The following is a 13,434-nucleotide window of genomic DNA, read 5'->3' as shown; positions in this document are numbered from 1 at the left end:
TCCAGATTGTTTGAACTGTGGATCTGTAGTGACACCTAGTGGATGATAAAGCTATGAACATTAGTGATAGAAATGAATTTCACAGCCAACTCAGGGCCTTCTGGCATCACACATTTGCTTTACATTTACACACAGCAAACCTTATATTTGCTTTAACCTTACAATTTTCATCGATGGCTGTTGTGGGGAAATCAAAAGAACTCCCATTGTTCTTGCCACATTATGGTGAAATGTGAAAATGCCAGTTCTCACTACCTAAACCAGAATTACTAAGAACAGATCTTCAAGATATCTAACCCAGTCCCCTCATTTTTAAGATGAGGAAACAAACTGAAGCCAAGAGAGAAGAGACTGGGAGCTTCCCTGGCAGTCCAGTGGTTAAAGACACCCGTGCTTCCACTGCCAGGAACAAGGGTTCAATCCCTGGTCAGGGAACTAAGAATCCTGTAAGCTGCGGGGTGTGACCACATGCACACACACAAACACTGATGTGAAGTCATATAAATGATAGAACCTGAACATGTGCTCTGTCCTCTAATATCCGAGCTTTTTGCTATACTCTATATAGCGTTTAATTTTGAGTTTTCCTTTTAGTTTGAGACGTTGGTTTAGATGGTAGATATTCAGTGTATTCTCAGCAGAACCAGTACGGATACATAAAAGCCTATTTTTCTTTCAGTAATGCAGGGCTGAGTCTCAAAATAGAGCTGTTGACAAATGCAATCAAATGCTTTCCCTGTTAGTGAACATCCATGACTAAAGTATACAAGCAGGCAAGAACCATCTCGGATGTCATAAAGGAGTTGCTCGCATTGAGGGAGGATGGGGAAGGGAAGATGAGACCAGAGCTTAAGCACCCTTCTGAGATTCTGTGACTTTCTGGCGAGGGAGAAAGTCTCTGTTCAAATTACCCTTATTTTCTAATGTAGAGCAGGAGAATACAGGTATTAAACAGTCATAATCATTTTGTGGCACGTTGTTTAATCCAGATTGGATACATCGGGTACAGCAGTGGCACATGACTCAATACTGTAAATGATACACATTTTAACATACGCACTACAGTTTCAAAAGAAGACAACAGGAAACTCAAGAGTTGGTTTGTTTTTTGTTGTTGTTTCCATAGAAAGATTTCACATGTTTATCTTTCTGCAGTTTTGTACAGTATTTCTTCTTTGCCATTGTGATGTTGGTAAGCAAAGCCCATTTATTATATGAAAATAGAAAAGAACACACGTGATGTTTTTCACAATAACATTAATGGGGGAGGGTGACCTCTAAGGAAAACATTACATTGGAATGTCTGATTATCAAAAATATACCATCCCTCCCACCACCCAGGTTTGTAAAATAGTCTATTGGTCCAAGGAGCCCCCCAGGACTTGGGTCAGTGCCCTACACTGGTTAGTGTGACATCATCCAGTGTAGTTGAGAAACCTGCTAAGAGAAATTCATTCCCACACTTGATGAGAAAAACATAGAACATTCTGAATTGAAAACAAGACTCAAAAGGAACCCCTTTAAAGCTGTTTCTTTTTCTGATCCACTTTCTCTTAGTTCTAATGATGCTCATCATGATGCTGTTTGGGCTCCAAGGGTGACAGGTCATAACATTTTTCCTTCACTCATTTTAAAGCTTTGCAGAGATTTCATAAGGAACTCAGGGAAAGTAGTCTTTTGGGTCCCTGTTATGGTTACCATGCCAACTAGATGAGAAGGGAAACTAATATTGCCTTAGATTAACAGCGTTAGGATGTTTATGCCTTGTATTTCTCTGGTAATTGAAGTGAGGGAGCCTGGATCACTAGAATTCATTAATAGCCTAAACATCTAGGTTTAGATCAATTCTAAAAAGTGACATGATCCTGAGCTGCAGGAATCATCGTTTGAAAACTGGGTCAGGTCCTCAAGCATATCCATAAATTGATGCTTGTTAATTGTGAATCAGCATTAACTGGCCATTTTAATTTTTGTTCAAATTTTTTATTTTTCTTACTTTCACTTTTCCACTTGCTGACTTTATCCTCCTGTATGATCGTAGACTCACGTGTTCAACTATCATTGAGAATACCTAGTCTTTTGAACAGGATTCTATGCAACTGGTCTTGAGCTTGACACTGGTAATAAAAGGAGGGGATGAAGGAGGAATAGTACAGTGTGTGCTTCTGGAGGTCCTGGCTCAGGATGGTTCTGAAAGTCCAAGTATTAAACATATAAGCAAGCCTCAGAGTAATACAGCATAATGTCAAGGGAAAAGTCCCAGGGCAAGATGTCTAAGCTCTGGATTGCGATCTTAGTTCTGCCACTAGCTTGCCATGTGAATTTGAATGTCACTCAGCTTCTTTCTGCCTGTTTTCCCCTCTGTGAATTAAAGATTTAGTTCTTGACGTACTACCACCAGAGGTTGTAGAAAGGATTAAAGACTACATAAAGAATGCTTTAAAATGTCCTAGCCCTCTCTTCATTAAGGGCATTGGAAGGACAGCATTGGACTGAAAAAACCTGACTGTACACTTACTCACCTGCTTTTGACAGAATTGATAGTCCTTAGCTGATTCTATCTAGTGGATGGTGGTTTCCAAGGTATGGGTTATACTGGTACAGTCAGGTGGTTTCAAAGGGCTTGTGTCCAAGTAATAATTGGCATTCACACATGACTATGTCTGTAGTTATAGCAAGTAATCTCTGATGGGTCTTCTCTGAGCATTGTTGCTGAGAGGCAATGTGTGTAATGGAAAAAGCATTGGACGAATATTCAAGGGACTTGGGTTCTGACCCCAGCCCTGTCATTAAATGACCTCATGACCTTGAGCAGGTCACTTAATTTCTCTGGGCATCAGCCTATACTGTAAAATGACTTAGATAGTCTCTAATCTCTTCTAGTTTGATATACTCTTAATTCCGTGTTTTCTAAGTTTCCATTCATTTGAATGTAGCGTATTGGTTTGTTTTTAACCCTCCCTAATGTTAAGTAGGATCGAATGGGTAGTTTTGTGAATCTTCTATTATGCTGAAGTGATTCATGAAAGAACTATGAAAGCTCAAGCCATTTCCCCAGAAAGCCATTGTCCCCTGGAAACCTGATAATATCCCATTTCTTCAGTCACTGGCCATTAAGTTAGACATTAAACTGACGTGGCACATTTGGCCTTTTTGTTTACTTACAAATACCCTTTAGCAGTATTGGCCCTTCTGGCTGTATTCCGTTGTGTAGACAAGCCATTTTCTTGAGTGAAGTGGATTTCTCATCTTTGGCTAAGACTACATTGAGGGATGGAGCTGAAGGGGTTAGTCTAATGGTCCTTTGAAATCCAGGTGAAATCCTTCCAGGAGCAAATCCACCCCACTGAGACAACCCAAGCTTTTTATCAGCTGTGAAGTGAAGTCGCTCAGTCGTGTCCGACTCCTTGTGACCCCATGGACTATAGCCTACCAGGCTCCTCCATCCATGGAATTTTCCAGACAAGAGTACTGGAGTGGGTTGCCATTTCCTTCTCCAGGGGATCTTCCCAACCCAGGGATTGAACCCGGGTCTCCTGCACTGCAGGCAGAGGCTTTACCATCTGAGCCACCAGGGAAGCCCCAGTGGTCATTTAGGACCTGGTATAATGTGAGATTTGGAAATGAAGTTTAAGGAATACAAAACATTCAGTTCATTAGGGTCAAAAAACAACAGGAAATTATTTGGGACATGATTTTTAAAATTTCTTCATTAATTTTTATGGGAATCACTAATATGCTCCCCCAGTACACTACCAAACAGGTCCCAGGTTGGAGCAGTCATTATTCTAACCCTGTGATGATCTGTTCTTAAACACAGTTCATTCACATGTATATGTAACCATGCTCCTATTTACCTCTTTATCCTTTACCCCATTCAGTTCTCATGATACATACTTAGAAACTTTAGACCTTCCTAACTTTGTTCCATTATCCATTCTTTCAAGAGAAAAGTTTCTTTTCTAGTCCTTGGCCTGCCATTTAAATGGAGTCCAGCCCAGTCCTCTGCCTTCCCTAATGAGGCATATGTATGACATGAATGGGTTAAAGAACTTATTCCCGAGTGTGTTTAGGTTGTTGTGTGTTTGTGTATACACACGAATTCCTCTGTAGTTGTAAAGCCTTTCTGCCTACTTCTACCATGAGCTCAGAGGGCCAGAACCACCCCATTCTCGGGTTAGGGGGAAATCAGAGAAAGGACCCAGTCAGTGACCAATGAGGACAGTGTGAAGTAGAAGGCTCCCTCTCCTCTGCCCTTCTGCTCACCTGGCTAGGTGTCACCTCACAACCCTTTGACTTTCTCCTTCTGCAGGGTCAATAGAGCTGGGGTCATAGGGAAGCCAATGAAGGTAATTTTTAGGTTCCAGGCTAGTGAAACTCCTCTGGATGCCTCTGGTGGGCAGAAAAATTCTCGGCCCATGATTAAACAGCTAATCACTAAGTTGCTGAATGGATAAAGAGTTCCTGAGGAACTCCTATATCTCAGAATCCAGGCTAGAGAGACTGCAATAGGCTAGCTAGGGTTTGGGAAGGGTGGTAAGGGCTTTGTCACTCACCCCAAGGCCCACCTGCTCTGCTAAAAGCAGTGAAAATTGATTGGATTCCAGAAATAGTGTTCCCAGCCCCACGTGGCTACAAACCACTTGCACAGAAATGTGTCTGGGTTTTCCAGAAATAATTACTTCCTCACTTTCAGGGGGGTGATCAGGCTTCTACCCCATTTCAGTTATCTTCAGGGACAGCTGGCCTAAAGACTCTTCGGACCCCAAGGCATCATTCAGACCAGGTAAGTATATCATCTGTGATCTCTCACTTGCTTTCACTCTGGAGAATCCTTCATGAGGCACCCAGGCTTAACCTTCTGCAGCCTCTGTGGGAGTTGCCTCAGGTATGAGATAAGTCAGAGCTTGGTCCCCATACCACTGCCTTCTCGGCAGTTAACTGCTCATGGAGCCTTTTGGCAGAGCTCTGGATGGGCTTTATTGTGGGTCCTGAAAGAAGGGTGCAGAGCAAGGTGCCACAGGGGCCGGCTGCTGCTGGGAGCCCTGGGTTCTTCTGTTCTCTCTGCACTGGCACAGGCCGAAATTTCCTGTGCCTCTCCAGTGTTGGCTGTTTCCTTTTTCAAGATCCCAATGTGATAAATCTGGTCATTCCCTTTCTTCTCCAGAAATGCAAACTTCAAACACCAGTGGTTCCAATCACAAGGGAAGCACTCTGCTCTTTAAGGTAGATGTCCCTCATCCCTAAATGCCCATTTTTGCTCTGTTCTGTTCTCTTCCACCACTGCATTCACATAAATAGAACTCCCGGGCGTGAGTCTGTAGTTGCTTGGCAGTGGAGAAGGCCTTCTTTAACATGTCTCAGGATCACCGGGGTCCGTGTCGAGACAGATGGCTAGACACAGAGAAAAACACCCAGGGGGTGAAGCAGAGAGGTACAGAGACAAAGCAGACAGGGACAGACAGAGGGTGAGTGTTGCTGTGTGGTCACTTGGCAGCTCTGTGCAGGTCAGCTGGGCAGTGGGGCCCAGACTCATTTGACCTCATCTACCTGGGGGAACGAAGAGAGAACTCAGCAGTAACTGACTTCTTAGCCTAAAAGCTTTTGCTATAAAAGGAGAGAGAGAAAAAAACAAAAACAAAAACCCTCACAAAATGCAGTTTTGGTTCAAAGGTATTGGGTCCATGGAGAAAAACATTTCACAAAACTCCGTTGGTGTTTTTGTTTTCCACCTTTTCCCATGAATAAATATTATCCATTAAGAGCCTTGAAAAAGGTGCTTAAATACACAGTGTTATATTTTCTTCCTGTTTTGCATGTGACAACTCGGCCTCTGTGCTGCTCTTGGTCTTGTATTTTCTTCACTGGGGTCTCCAGAAACATCTGTTATTTGGTCTGAGGCTCCCCCCCCTCCGGGCCCTGGCCTGGCTCACAGCCTGTACCCCCACATCCCATCCCTACCCCCACCCATCCTCCCTTCCTCTGGCCCCAGCAAGATGCAGTAGCTCAGGGCTGTGTCCACGCCAGCAGCAGTGAACCTCACGTGCCCCTTCGCTGCCTCCTTCTCTTCCAGGCACAAGTTTCAGTGCTAGGGGTGCAACAGGGCAGGCAGGAATAGTGGGGAAGGGGGAGGGAGTGGTCCCAGTGGCCACCCACCAACATGCCAGCCCCCTTCACTCCCACTACCGGCACTGGCCCTCCGTCCAGTGGTTTTACAAGGCAGAGACCTTGACAACATTGCTGGCTATGGAAGGAATGTTCGTGTTGGGGCCCGGGCTGGCAGGGGGTGGCCGACTTTCACCTTCTGGGGTTAGTGCTGGGGGAGTGGGGATGCTGATGATGGCTGTGGTGATCTGGGATGTTTTGCAGTTTGGTCTCAGTCCGTCATCTGCTTTCAAATTAAGGCTGGAACGACTGGGATAAAAAAAAAGAGTGAGTTGATGATGGTTCATCTTGCTAGTGTCCCAAAGCTTCTGTGACTCTCTACATGTCTAGCTTATAGTAACTAGGAGGTGGTTTGGGTGTCCCTCTATCTCTGCTTTTGGTATTTGGCCTGTAATTATCCATTCTGATGATTATTCCTCAACTACCCCAAATTGCAAAAGTCATGCATATTGGGTTTTGGAATTCAGAGTATACATTTTCCCCTCCATTGTACTATTTCCTGTCATTTGTTTAACTTGATTTTACTTCCCCTGAATTCCTTGCAATTCATTGGAGGTAGTGGGAAGTGGCTTAAATATAAGCAGAATCACTTTGTGATGCACAAACAGCCTGGGATAAGCCATGTCTAATACAATTGTGAAAATTACTTTCTTGAGAAAACAGTCATTCTCTCCACCAGGGAGGTCATTTTTGGATTTTTGTTGTGACTTGTTTCTCATATCTAACCACCACCCCACCCTCCCCCCGCCCCAACCACCACTGGGCCTAAACATGCTATAGTGTCCTAAGCATAGGAGGGACTTCTGGGCTAACTTGCAAGTATGAGAAGGAAGGTGGGGGAGGCCCTTGTATTAGATATGGGGGAGGGAGGGCCAAAGACCCCAGGGTTCTCCTAACGTGGAGATGGCATCACTCTATGAAAGTGAAAGTGAAAGTCTCTCAGTCGTGTCCGACTCCTTGCGACTCCACAGACTATACAGTCCATGGATTTCTCCAGGCCAGAATACTGGAGTGGGTAGCCTTTTCCTTCTCCAGGGGATCTTCCCAACCCAGGGATCAAACCCAGGTCTCCCACATTGCAGGCAGATTCTTTATCAGCTGAGCCACAGGGAAGCCCAGGGAGTGCCTAAAAGCCTCAGGGAGCGATGGACGGGAGCCACCCACCTGGTAGTGAGGGAGGGCTGCTCACTGCCCTGGATGTGGATCGTGCTGAGCTCTTGCATGCTGCGCAGGCGGGTGGCCGGCAAGTTGGAATTGGGCAGGTGTGTGGTTTTCTTACTACGACGGGAGCAGCAGGTGGTTGTGAGGCCCGGGTGGCTGGACAATGAAGGACTCCGTGTGGACGGGTAGTTCTGCATTGAACTCTCCATGCAGTTCTGCTCAAACATCTGCTCATCTATGAACTCGTGGTTCTGTGGGAAGCAGAGGGAGAACAGGTAAGAGAGATAGGAAGTGGGGGCGGGAGGGGGATGAGCTCCAGCACTCTGCCTCTGTTCTGGGCCTTGAGAGGAGGGTGCCCAGCTGCCTGGAGCACCAAGAAGCATTCCGGACCCGGGGGTGTCCCACAGGCATCGAAGGAAGGAAGGAAGAGATTCCCATGGGCGGCCCTGGTCAGCAGACTGAAGGGCGGACACTGCAGTCATGAAATCACAATGTTTCCTGTACTTCATCTACGGCTTTGGCTGAAGGGATATAGAGGGATGTGGAGGGATTTTGTGGCATCCTCAGAGCTGAAGCAAAGACTTGCCGGACTTTGTAGGCTTTGACAGGATTGCCCCCGCAGGGGCAGCAGGCAGGGAGTCCCTGACTGTGAGTAGTGGGTGTGCTAGGTTGTCTTTTTCTGGCTTTACTGGGTGAGGTCCTTATGAATCCTGGGTAAGCACGAGACACAAGATTTTAAAGGCATTGAATTATTCACAGAATTTGGAGAGCTTTGCTCTTAAAGGCCAATGGGGTCACAATGTCAGAGTTATCATTTCTTTTGATGATTGATTTTTTCCCACCTGGTTATGGGTTGAAGTGAAAGTCAGTTAGTCGTGTCCAACTCTTTGTGACCCCATGGACTGTAGCCTGCTACGTCCATGGGATTCTCCAGGCAAGAATACTGGAGTGGGTTGCCATTCTCTTCTCCAGAGGATCTTTCCAACCCAGGGTTTGAACCTGGATCTCCTACGTTGCAGGCAGACTCTGTACCGACTGAGCTGCCAGGGAAGCTGGTTATGGCGTATGGCTCCTTAATACACCTAAAGGCACAGGATTCCCTAGGTCAAGTGTCAGCATGGGGAGGGGATGCTAACAGACTGTCAGTGGAGGCCATCAGGATAGGGTGGAGTGCAACACAGGATGACTATAATGTGGTTGTTTGGCCAAGGTGACTAAACATCTATGGCATGAACAGCCTGGCCAAGGCTGCCAGAGTGAGGAGAAGTAGCATGAGAACAGAGTTCAGAGAGAGAGAGACCAGCCCCGACATTCGATACCAGCAGTTCCCATGGGGTTGGGGGGTGGGGGCATAGACAGACGTGGCACATGGACACTCACAGGATACCAACACTAGTTCCATGTCCCACCACCCCTCCAAGCCCCTGGGGAGGTCAAAAAAGGGAATCAGAAAGGCACAAGAAAACTGGAAGCCTGAGCTGGTCCTGGGTGTGACAGCAGAGGTGGAGTAAGCCCCAGAAGAATCAACAGCGCATGCAGAGAACTAGACCAGGGGGTAAAAAGAGGAGACTCCACAGACTCAGAGGAATCAGAGAGAGAAACATCAATCAAAGTTTTAAAAAGTTATACCTTGATGGTGGAGGTTCGTACAGATAACAGGGGATCATCCACAAGATAGGACAACCCCTACAGGACAACATGCCAACAGAAGATAAAAACACCATTGATTGTACATTCCAGCATTCCCAAGCTCAGTTCTGACATTCAGTCTCTCAATCCCAGCATTTCACCCTCGCTCGCTCCCCGCATTCTTCCTCCTTTGTCCCAGCATTCCACCCCTGGAGTCCAACATTCCTCCCCTAAAACCCAGCATTCCATATTTTAATCCCAATATCCCCCCACCCCCAATCCGACATTCTTTCCCCCAAATTCGGCATTCCACCCCTTCAATGCCAGCATTCCATCCCTCAATTCCAAGATCTCATTTCTTCAATGCCAACATTCCATCCCTTCAAACCCAGTATTAAATTTCACCCATATCCTTTCAACTTACACATTCCACCCAGCACATGCAACTTGGAAAGGGCAGTTGGGTCCAGGCCTATTTCTTTGGCAAGCTCTGAATCTTTGAGAAAAATTCTAGATATGCATACACAGTTCTTAACTCTATGAAATATTGGATAAATCCTGGAAACTAGGGTTTTCAGAGTACCTTCCCACCTTGGAAGTCCTCATTGGGTTCAACTGCCATCCAGTGTCTCCCTTTGTCTCATCTAAGAGTCATCTAATATCTGTTCTCCCCACATCTGGGAGGCCAAGATATGGAATATAGAGAATTAGAAAGTTCCCTCTTTAGTGTGCTGAGCCCTGACTTTGGGCTTTTTGGGGAGGGAGATCCTAGAAAGAAACAGCAAAGTTTCCCTTTGTCCCTCTTTGGTTGTCCAGCCTGACTTCTCCTCCCTCCCCACTATTTCTAACACTTTTGCCAAGGGTCCAGGGTTGGCCCCACTGCCCTTCCTTTCAGCCTGTTGGTGAGGCACAAGCATCATTCCACATTCCAGCTGGGGTACCCTAAGCCATGACTCTATTTTAACAATAAGCCTTTCAGAATTTGAATTCCCTGAGAATCGCAGGGTGGCTAAGACGGGGTGGCACTGGTAAAATCCCTGGCTAGAGCAACATATGCACTGCCTTTTTCATTCACTGTCTCCTGTTTCAAGTGGAGTGGAGGGAGCAGAGGGACCCACAAGTTCCATCCGTCTAGCCCCAGGGTTGGGACAGAAGTTGACATTCTTCTCTGCTGTCTTGTAGCAATCTATTATAAATTCAGCCCTACTTTTGAAGAGTGATGCCCATCAGAACTGAGAAACTATAGACATAGCCCTTAGGCCTCAGTAACTAAGAAATGGGCCATGGGGATGGGGATAGAGGGGTTGTGTGAGAAGTCCAGGGGAATGGCCTCCTCTGTGCCACTGCAGGACAGAGCTGGCCTCCGACCCTTGGGGTCTTCCTTCTGAGGGTTGGTAGAGACCTCATTGCTACTCTTTTGATCTAAGGGGACAGACTTTGACTTCTGAAGCTTGGCCCAAGGTGAGGATGTGGGCACAGAGTTCACACTCGGTAAGTTCTGACCTTAGAAAAGGGTCAGGGGTCGGGGATGAGAAAGGAGGTGGCACTGGGCTGGGACTCACAGTGGTTTTTTCCAGGCAGTGCAGCAGGTGATGGTGCTGGCTCTCGATGAGTGAGGTTGTCTTGCCCATGTTCTCCTCTTCTGGGGTGCCCTAGGAAGAAAAGATGAGAGACTGAGCGTAAAGCTGGTGGCTCTCCTTCTCTCCATCTCCTTCATTTCTCCACAGAAGGGAGGAGGGACCAGAAAAATCTGGATGAACCAAATTTTAGGGTCACCCTAGAACATGTTAGCCTTTGGCTAGGGGCACCTAAGCTAAAGCTGGCTTAGGGATACAATGATAACCCTAAGGAAGAGGTATGTGGAGAGGGCTGCTACTGGGGGAAAGTCTGGGGCTTTGGGGCAGAAGTGCTGGTGCCCCTGGGAGGAGAAACCAAGTTCATCCTCCCTTCCACCTCCCGGCCCCAGGTCCTCTGGGCACCTACCAGAAGCTCCAGCGCTTCGTTGAGGAGTCCGTTGCGCTTGCTGTGCAGGTAGGCGTTGGAGCTGCCAGTTTTGGCCACACGGATCCTGGCAAGGCGGGCCTTCTGTGATTGACAGAGATGATAAAAGAGTGAGGGGGACTATTACTCATCAAAGTCCTCCCTCCTTCCCCCAAATTTCATGACCTCTATCCACTCAGTATTGCATCAGGGTATTTCTCATCGCCAGACTGCAGGCCCTTGCAAGGAGCACATGTTAGAGCTCCCTGATTCTCCCCTAGGGTCCAGTGCTTCTCCCTACATTCAGCAGGTTCCCAAATACCAGTTAATTAGGAGAAAATCAGGGAGTGTGTACATGTGGCCTTCAACTCCTCCCCGTCTTTCTATTTTTTCCTTAGCATTCATTACTAAGGTAGTATATGTTTTATATAGTTATCTTGTTACTGTCTCTCTCCCCCACCAGAATGTAAAGCTCCTCAAGGTCTGGTTATACATGTGGAATCTAGAAAAATGGTATAGATAAACCTATTTGCAAAGCAGAAATAAAGACACAGACGTAGAGAACAAACGTATGGACCTCAAGCAGGGAAGCAAGAGGGTGGGATGAATTGGGAGATTTAGGAGTGACATGTGTACACTGCTATGCCTGGAATAGATAACTAGTAAGAGCCTGTGGGGGCTTCCCAGATGGTGCTAGTAGGAAAGAACCCGCCTCCAATACAGGCAACATAGAGGGTTCTATCCCTGGGTCGGGGAGAGCCCCTGGAGGAGGGTATGGCAACCCATTCTGATACTCTCGCCTGGAGAATCCCATGGACAGAGGAGCCTGGTGGGCTACAGTCCATAGGGTCACAAAGAGTCAGACATGACTGAAGCGACTTAGCACGCATGCACACAAGAGCCTATGGTACAGAGTGGGGAACTCTACTCAGTGCAATGTGGTGACCTAGATGGGAGGGGCATTCATAAGGGAGAGGAAATGTGTATACAAATGGGTGATTCACTACACTCTACAGCAGAAACTAGTTACAATGTTGTAAAGCAACTATATCCCAATAAATAAAAAAACAAAGTCCTCGAAGGTAGCGGTTTTTGTTTTGTTCACTGGTATCTCTCCAGTGCCTAGCAAGTTGTAAATCAATAGATGAATTTACAATTTCATGTCTGTCTTTGGGGTATGTCTCTATATGTCTGTTTTGTCGTGCATGTCTATGGGAATGAATGTATACATGTGTATGTGTGACAAGGGGCCCAATGTGGGTGACAGAGGGGAAGATGGAACATATTTCCATACACCACCCTGGCTTGAGCTATGTTAGTTGCTCAGTCGTGTTTGACTCTTTGCAACCCCATGGACTGTAGCCTGCTGGGCTCTTCTGTCCCTGGAAGTCTCCAGGCAAGAATACTGCAGTGGGTAGCCATTCCCTTCTTCAAAGGATCTTCCTGACCCAGGGATCAAACCTGGGTCTCCCCCATTACAGACAGATTCCTTACTGTCTGAGCCGCCAGGGAAGCCCCGGCCTTAGCTATGGCACCAGAAATCTCCTCAGCTCCATCCTGGGAGGCCTGTAGCAGTATCCCACAGGAAGACTGCATGGGACCTCAGCCATGCATGCTCATCTCTCCTGCTTGCAGAAGCCATGGGAGAGGCAGGACATGCTGCATAGGTTGGCTTCTTGTCTCCTTCCCAATAAACATAATCGGTGTCACCATGACAGCAGCACTATCGCGGAGTGAGGCCTAACAGGAAAGAGGCTTCGGGAGGGAGAAGGGATGGGTAGAGGGCTTCCTGCTGGTTTAAAAACATGCAGCTTCACGTTTGGGCTCTTGTGGATCTAGACCCAGCTCCAGGAAGCAGAGGAGCCCACGTGGACTAACAGCCCTCTTTTAGGCCAGAGGGGTCCTTCCTCCTGCCTCAGGGAAAATCCACACTTAACTTCAGCATAGACTCTGAACAGAGGCGTCCTTGAAAAATTGTGGTGATTTTCATTTCTTGTCGCCTTCTCCCCAGCGTGGGCAAATGTCCTCCCCAAGTGCCCTGCTGGTCTGGCTCATCTGTTGGGGGCCAGAGTGAGGTACTCTGCCCATGACAAAGGTCATGAGGAAGGAGGCTCGATGTACGCAAAGGCGGGATCGAGCCTCAGGAGTCCCCCTGGAAATCCTCGAGCATCTACCCCCATAATCAGAGCCTGCCTACTTTACTACTTTGTGCTCTCACCTACACCTCTGACTTTACGGGGGGCTGTCCCCCACCACCTCTTTCGGAGAAGGAGTTGACTTAGAGCTCCAGTTAATAAAAACTCCTGGGTGTGACAAGAGTGTTTTAACCTACAAACTCCTCTGAAGGTTCTCTGGCCTGCCTGACAGGCTTGTCCGGCCACATGTGATCGCTCACAGCCTCCCAACCGTGAGAGGCACGAGATGCTTTAAACCTTCTAAAAACAGGTTCCGTAGAAAAGTTAGAAAACTATTAGTATAAGTATAATGGGCTGATTAGAA

General features: G+C 47.0%; 1 protein-coding gene across 1 annotated transcript in view; it reads right to left on the bottom strand.

The window, feature by feature from the left end:
* Window positions 1-976: 976 nt before the first annotated feature.
* The window catches only part of KCND3 (potassium voltage-gated channel subfamily D member 3), a 231,949-nt gene continuing 219,491 nt past the window's right edge, over window positions 977-13,434 (bottom strand). The window contains exons 4-8 of the mRNA XM_070367502.1: window positions 10,939-11,040; window positions 10,518-10,607; window positions 8,956-9,012; window positions 7,330-7,577; window positions 977-6,414 (exon numbers count right to left, since the gene is read on the bottom strand). Of these exons, the coding sequence (XP_070223603.1) occupies window positions 6,213-6,414; window positions 7,330-7,577; window positions 8,956-9,012; window positions 10,518-10,607; window positions 10,939-11,040 (699 nt within the window). The 3' untranslated portion in view covers window positions 977-6,212. The remainder of the gene's footprint in view (window positions 6,415-7,329; window positions 7,578-8,955; window positions 9,013-10,517; window positions 10,608-10,938; window positions 11,041-13,434) is intronic.

Source organism: Bos mutus, chromosome 3 (genome assembly GCF_027580195.1).
Source record: "Bos mutus isolate GX-2022 chromosome 3, NWIPB_WYAK_1.1, whole genome shotgun sequence".
Taxonomy (NCBI): Eukaryota; Metazoa; Chordata; class Mammalia; order Artiodactyla; family Bovidae; genus Bos; species Bos mutus.
Note: the sequence above shows the minus strand (reverse complement) of the source record. Positions and strands in the feature narration are given on the sequence as shown.